Source organism: Crocodylus porosus, unplaced genomic scaffold, assembly GCF_001723895.1.
Source record: "Crocodylus porosus isolate Cpor-Errol unplaced genomic scaffold, CroPor_comp1, whole genome shotgun sequence".
NCBI classification, from domain to species: domain Eukaryota; kingdom Metazoa; phylum Chordata; order Crocodylia; family Crocodylidae; genus Crocodylus; species Crocodylus porosus.
Genome location: NW_017728912.1, coordinates 6987368 through 6993787, shown reverse-complemented (window position 1 = coordinate 6993787; position 6420 = coordinate 6987368). Strand labels below are relative to the sequence as shown.

Genomic DNA, 6420 nt, shown 5'->3' with positions numbered 1-6420 from the left:
ATCTCAAGTAGGGCCAAGGAGGTGATCCTCCCCCTCTACGTGACACTGGTCAGGCCACAGCTGGAGTACTGTGTCCAGTTCTGTACACCGCACTTCAGGAGGGATGTGGACAACATGGAGAGGGTCCAGAGGAGGGTTACCTGCATGATCTGGGGACAATAGGGCAGACACTACAATGCAAGACTGTGGGACCTGAACCTGTTCAGCCTTCACAAGAGAAGGCTGAGGGAGGACTTGGTGACCGTCTATAAACTCACTGGGGGGGACCAGAAGGGTTTGGGAGAGACCTTGCGCTCCCTGGCATAACAAGGAATAACAGCCATAAATTGTTGGAGAGTAGGTTTAGATTAGACATCCGTAAGAACTACTTCACAGTTACAGCGGCTAGGATCTGGAACCAACTTCCAAGGGGGTCTTTAGGAGGAGGTTTGATGCCTACCTGGCTGAAGTCACTTGAGCCCAGTTTTTCTCCTGCCCAGGCAGGGGGTCCAACTTGAAGATCTACAAGGTCCCTTCCGACCCTACTTCTATGATTCTATGAATTCACAGATGCTAGGATCTGAAAGGACCTCAACAGATCATTGAGTCCAACCCCCTGCCTAGGCAGGAAAGAATGCTGGGGTCAGATTACCCTAGCCAGAAGCCTATCCAGCAAGTACTAAATAAATGCGCAATAACTAGAATGACTGTGCGATGGCACTGGTGAATGTCTTTTAGGTGACACTACTGCGCAGTAGTCTAATAATATTGCACAGGAGCATATTAGCCTATTAGTCTGGGCTGTGATGTGCCACAGTGGTATTTTTTTGCTACAGCACAGTCAGCATTTCATGTAGAGACGCCCAGCAAAGGAACTAAAAGTAGTTAACTGTCTTAGACTGAAGGCAGAATAGATACACATCTCACAGACTGCAAATATACAGAATACACCAAAGTGGTTTAAATCAGATGAAGTGAGATAAAGTTCACAAAAGCTTATGCTCCATGTTATTTAGTTAGTCTATAAAGGTGCATTATCTACGTTGCCCACTGGTAAAGAAATGGCAAATGGGCTCTTTTTTAGCCCCCCCATATGTAGCAAATAAATGGGGGGGGTGGAGAAGGGTGAAGGGCATTGTATTATGCAGAGATATCCCCCAACTTGGATTTACTACTGTTGTGTTTAGTCTCTGATGTAGTTGAACACTGAGAGCTTTGCCACTTCCTTGATTAATAGATATGCATGCTAAAAATCTTCTCTGGCATGCACATGCCTATTATCTAGTGTTCTTGAGTGCTCTTGACACTGTCTACCAGTAAACTCCTTGCTCATCTTTTGATCAAACCATGTTACAAAAGGTTCATATAAATACCATGGTTCATACAAACATAAAATGAAAAGACTGAACATAGCTTAATATTGGCTATAGACAGAGACTAAATGTGACAGTAGGCATATAAGGGTACCTGTGACAGCCCCATAGCATAAAAGTCAAATAGCATTCAACAATTATATTTTAACATTATTCAAAATGTATTTTATATATGCAGAATTAACATGGAGCTCAAGTTTTACTGGATCAATATATTTAAAAAACAAAATTTTTTGTACACTCTGGACACTACGGATGTGAAACGTTACATGATTACTCACTTGGCTGATATGTGCAGTGATAACTTGTTTGCTTACTGGTTATCCTTTAGCTCAGGGCAGATGCAGTCTGGTGGGAGAGAAGGGAAGCTGCATGGTGCCCTAGCAGGAATCAGAGGGCAGCAAGGCAGGTAAGAGGGAAGGAGGACAGAGGAAGAGCAGCAAGGGAGAGAGCAGTACCCACACGCCTCCCCAAGCCAAAGGGCTCAGGGAGTGGCTCCCAGCAGCAGCCGTGTCTGAGCTGCTGTGTTATCAGGTTAAGCAACCAATATTAAACTAATATTTTTTAAAAATAATATTTACTTCCCTACTGGATACCAAATCTATCAGAGAAGCTAACAGAGAATCCTTTCTAATTTATACTACTCTTTTGATACTACGTTGTTAACTGCAAGTGGTCCAGGATCAGATTAAAAAGTCCCTGTTTCAAGAGCTCTAGTTATTCTGAGGCTTGTGCAAATTCCCATCAAGTCCAAATATATGCTACATCACCTAGTGGAGCACTAGGAAGATATTTTCTCTTTTCATTTTACTTGAAGGGTTTTGAAAGACAACAGATACTTCTCTGCATGAGATGTTTTTGTCATTATGTCTGAGAAAAGCTTTGATCTCCGGTTGCTCCTGGTTTTGGAAGGGTTATAAACATTCCTAAGAACCAACTGAATGGAGAGTAGAAGGAAACACTCCCCTTGGCTCGGTTATTTCATAGTTGCCCACTACCAGTTGGCCTTGTACCTTTCTCTGACACGGCTGTTACCAGGTGTTGACAGAAAGGATGCGACTCAGTTGACCTGATCAAACAAGACAGTGTTAATGGTGGTAGGCAGTCCCTTTTACCCAAGGTGTGGGCAGGGATGCTGGAGTATTTACAACTGATGGGGTTCAGCCTCCCCTTGTCATGAAGGTTCACAGCATGGGGGTGCTCCTGAATCCTCTGCTGCGCCTGGATTTTTAGGTAGCAATGGCTAGGAGGGCCTTTCACCAACTATATCTGGAGAGAAGGCTGAAACCCTTTCTTTCAGGTCTAGATCTGGTCACCATTATCCAAGCCCTCATTACCTCAAGATTAGAATCCTGCAACACACTCTACCTGGGGCTGCACCTGAAGACTATCCATAAAGGCAACGCTGGTGCAGAACAGTGTCCCACCTTCTCTGGAGGGTGAGAGGCTAAGAGGTCCAGAAGCCGCACTGGCTCCTAACAACTTGAATTAATTCTTTCCGGTGTCTAGCAAATTATAAGTAGGACTGTTTCTTTGGAAGGGGCACAACCAAGGATGAGTAAATATGTGACTTGGGCCTTTGACTGCTACCAGTTGTTTTGGCACAAAGGATAGAGCAAGAAGAAGAGGTCTTGCACAGGTATTGATGTTTTCATAAACAAACACTCATTTTGTCTTTGTTATGGTGAAGATATCATTGGTTGGTGAATAAAAGATTCAGCTTTGGCAGTTTCTGTTCTAAGTAAGTGTTTTCCTTTGGGAGAGAGAAGCTGTTTTTTGAAGAACCCAAGTATGGGTAGCTAACAAGCTATTTCTGTAATGGACTTGACAGTAAAGAATAAGGCCTATTTTTACATACATGGTTACTCATTTACCCATCATTACCTAAGAGCCTCCCACTTACAAACGTGAAAAGAAAACCTGTTTGCCATCATTATTTGCCTTTCAGCTACTGATTTTTCAGCTTATTGAGACCTAGGAAGAATTAGTTTGGCATTGGTGTATCAAGTGTCCTACCTTTTATTAGTGGTGATCTTTTGAAAGGAAATCCCCCTCAGTGGCATAAGTGACTCTCACTGAAAGGGAAACTGTTGAGCCAAATCTTAGATTCCTATAATCTATAAAGTTTCTTTATGATTTTTATAATTTTTTGTAAAACTGTTCTAACTAGGCATTCCCCATTAGAAAAATCTTGAAAGTAATTTGCCCTTAAAAGGGAAAGGCAAATACATCCATTGTGACAAGTACAGAGGCTTTCTTTCATTCTTCACAGGAAAGAAGTAACATGCTATTCAGCCTTGACCTTACTGGAATGTCACAGGCAGGATATTTGCCGGCCTGAGGTAAAAAGGGCAGGACTTTGTCCTGCAGAGCTCAACACAACGACGAAAAGGTCTACACTTTGCAAGTGAGAGCATTTCCTATTTATTGAGGAGAGAAAATTACAATACTGCACTAACACTTGAGGAAGAATGCCCCCCACCCCCAACTTAACATCTCATAGGTATAGCTAAAAAAAAAAACAAAAAACCTAATTTTCTATCTCTCCGAAATGCAGAATCAAGTAATATGAAAGAAGACTAAGACATAACATTCAGTGTAATTACAGCAACACTATATGAACATCAGAAAAAAATACAACCTGAAAATAACTTAAATATTCAAATTGTAACATAAGGGGAAAAACCGTAATGTTTTGCATGATATTTTATACAAGGACAAAGATTTGGGAAAAACAGAACAATTGAAGTCTTGAGAAAGACAAAGACTAGAACAATTTACAAAATTACAACAACTGTATCCAGATATATAAGCATAGAGCTAGAGGGATTCTGAGTCATGTCCAGACTTATTTACGGTTTCCATTTACCAAGCTATATGCGAGCTTTACTACTGGTCTGAAACAGGACAAGCAGTAAGTGTCAAGATTACCATATACAACAGTTAAAAAAAAAAGGGATACAAAAGGACCATTAAATAAAAACCTCAGCACATGAAGATCTAGATGTAATTTTGGGTAAAACACAAGCATGAATCACACAACATTACTGTGTCCCATTATAAGTAGTCTTTTACTCTGGTTTCAGAAGATAACAGAACATGCAAACCTATATTCTCCATTATAAAACTACAGTTTGTGAGAAAAGAAAATATTTATTCTACAAACAGGACTGATAAGATTACTAAGATGTTAACAATCACTCTTATGAAAAGAGACTGGAATTTTGAAATCTGACTGAATTGTTACAAAAGGCAGTTTAACTTCTGCGCTTAAACTGACAAATTTAATTTGTTACTTAAATTGTTAAATTCAATTTGCTTGTTACTGTTGACAGTGGCAGACTGAAAAGATTAAAATTACCAATGCTTGAATATTTTACTCATCAAAAATTAAATTTTATTAAAGTAATAATAAAACACAATATATTTAACTTAACAGTCACATGGTGAACTGCTCAATGCGTGGAGATTTCACAATCCAGGATCCATAACCATGCTGCTCCAAGTAGGCTTTCAGCAAATTTTTAGCTTCTTGGTAGGATGCAGACTTAATCTGAACAAAAGCAGAAATTAAAGGATTGTTAAAGAGTAATGTTACAGAGTGCCACAAAGTTTTGCTACTGTTAAGTATTAACATAAGGTACCACAACAGTATCCCAAAATACCCATCACAAGAAGTTATAATTTAGATAAAACTTGAGATGCACCATTTACTACTAGAGAGCAAAAGTGCTACGGGCTTACTGGAGATGGTTAAAAAAATTGCAGTGCTCTTCTAGAAGACTGGCTATAACGCAAATAGAAAAACAAAGTCTGGGGAAATGAAACTTTGGATAATGCATGGTTTTCATTACTCATTTTCTGTAAATGCATTTAAATCTAAATACAGGGTAAGTTAATCAAGCACCGAAAAAAATTAGTACACTAGGAAAAGAACAACAAAAAACTTGATTCCAAATGCAATATTCTGATGCACTGTTCCTGGCCCCCTGACAAATTTGTTGATGCCCTTTTCAACAAGACTTCAAGGAAGAATGGTGCCTTAAGTTATACAGAATAAATGGTAACAGAACTGAACAAAACTTTCTAAGAACGTTAGAAAATTAGGCATTGTAAGAAAATGGCTGTCAGTATCCACAAATGAAGACCAATCATGAAAATTTCAATCCAATTCCGGACACTTTTTAATTGGTAACTTCCCAACACAATTTTTTTGTCAATGGATTTTTCACCACAAAAATTCAAAATTAAAATTTTGTCAAAATAATTTCATAAATGAGTAGAATTTCAGCATTATGAACAATTTATGAGTTTCTCTTGCAAACAGCAACTTTGAAAGTATTCGAGACAAAGTTAAAACTGCTGCCAGCCATTCATGTAAAATCTTCAGCACACTAGAACTAGTTACTGTCCTACATTTTGAAAGCAATCATTAAAAGGACATTTATTAGAGCTTTTCCTTTAGCTGCCCTTACCTTTGCTTCATGATATGTACAAATTTCAAGCAAATCATCTCGTTTTGCCTCCTTAGAGAGCAGATGAAAACGACTTAACATTGCAGCCTTGCAAAGACGACTTGCCATTGAAGCACCACTTTTGAATGGCGAACTACAATGAGCAATGAAACAGATTAGAGATTCTACATGCTTCAAACCCCAAATTTAAAATGATCTTTTTCAAATAAAAATGTTAATCTTAGTAGTATAAAATTCCATCCATTTAATTCAGGGGCAAAAGCAATAAAAAAGTAAATACCTCACAATTACAACTAGTAAAATGATGGCTGAATCTTTTCAACTAGCAATTTACCAACACCAGAAAAGTAGCGGTTGAAGCAGTTAAATATTTCCACTATTAAGACTGTTTTCTTCAAAGAGTACAAGTGATGAGAGAATAACATTTTAATTTTGATAAAGAAAAATAATTTAACTTATTTCAGAACATCACTGAAATGATATGTCAAAAACTGTCTCTAATTGGAGAGTGTATTCCTCCATGTTGGAATAGATTTAGCTTGTGCCTTGAGGATCGCTTCCTTGAGAACCAAAGACTGCGGAGCTGGTGTCAT

The 6420-nt window shown here is 38.7% G+C and overlaps 1 protein-coding gene across 2 annotated transcripts in view; it reads right to left on the bottom strand.

Moving 5' to 3' along the window:
- Window positions 1–4580: 4580 nt before the first annotated feature.
- The window catches only part of ADAD1 (adenosine deaminase domain containing 1), a 22969-nt gene continuing 21129 nt past the window's right edge, over window positions 4581–6420 (bottom strand). For both annotated transcript variants that reach the window (XM_019534011.1, XM_019534012.1), the window contains exons 10-11: window positions 5828–5960; window positions 4581–4905 (exon numbers count right to left, since the gene is read on the bottom strand). In XM_019534011.1, the coding sequence (XP_019389556.1) occupies window positions 4792–4905; window positions 5828–5960 (247 nt within the window). In that variant the 3' untranslated portion in view covers window positions 4581–4791. The remainder of the gene's footprint in view (window positions 4906–5827; window positions 5961–6420) is intronic.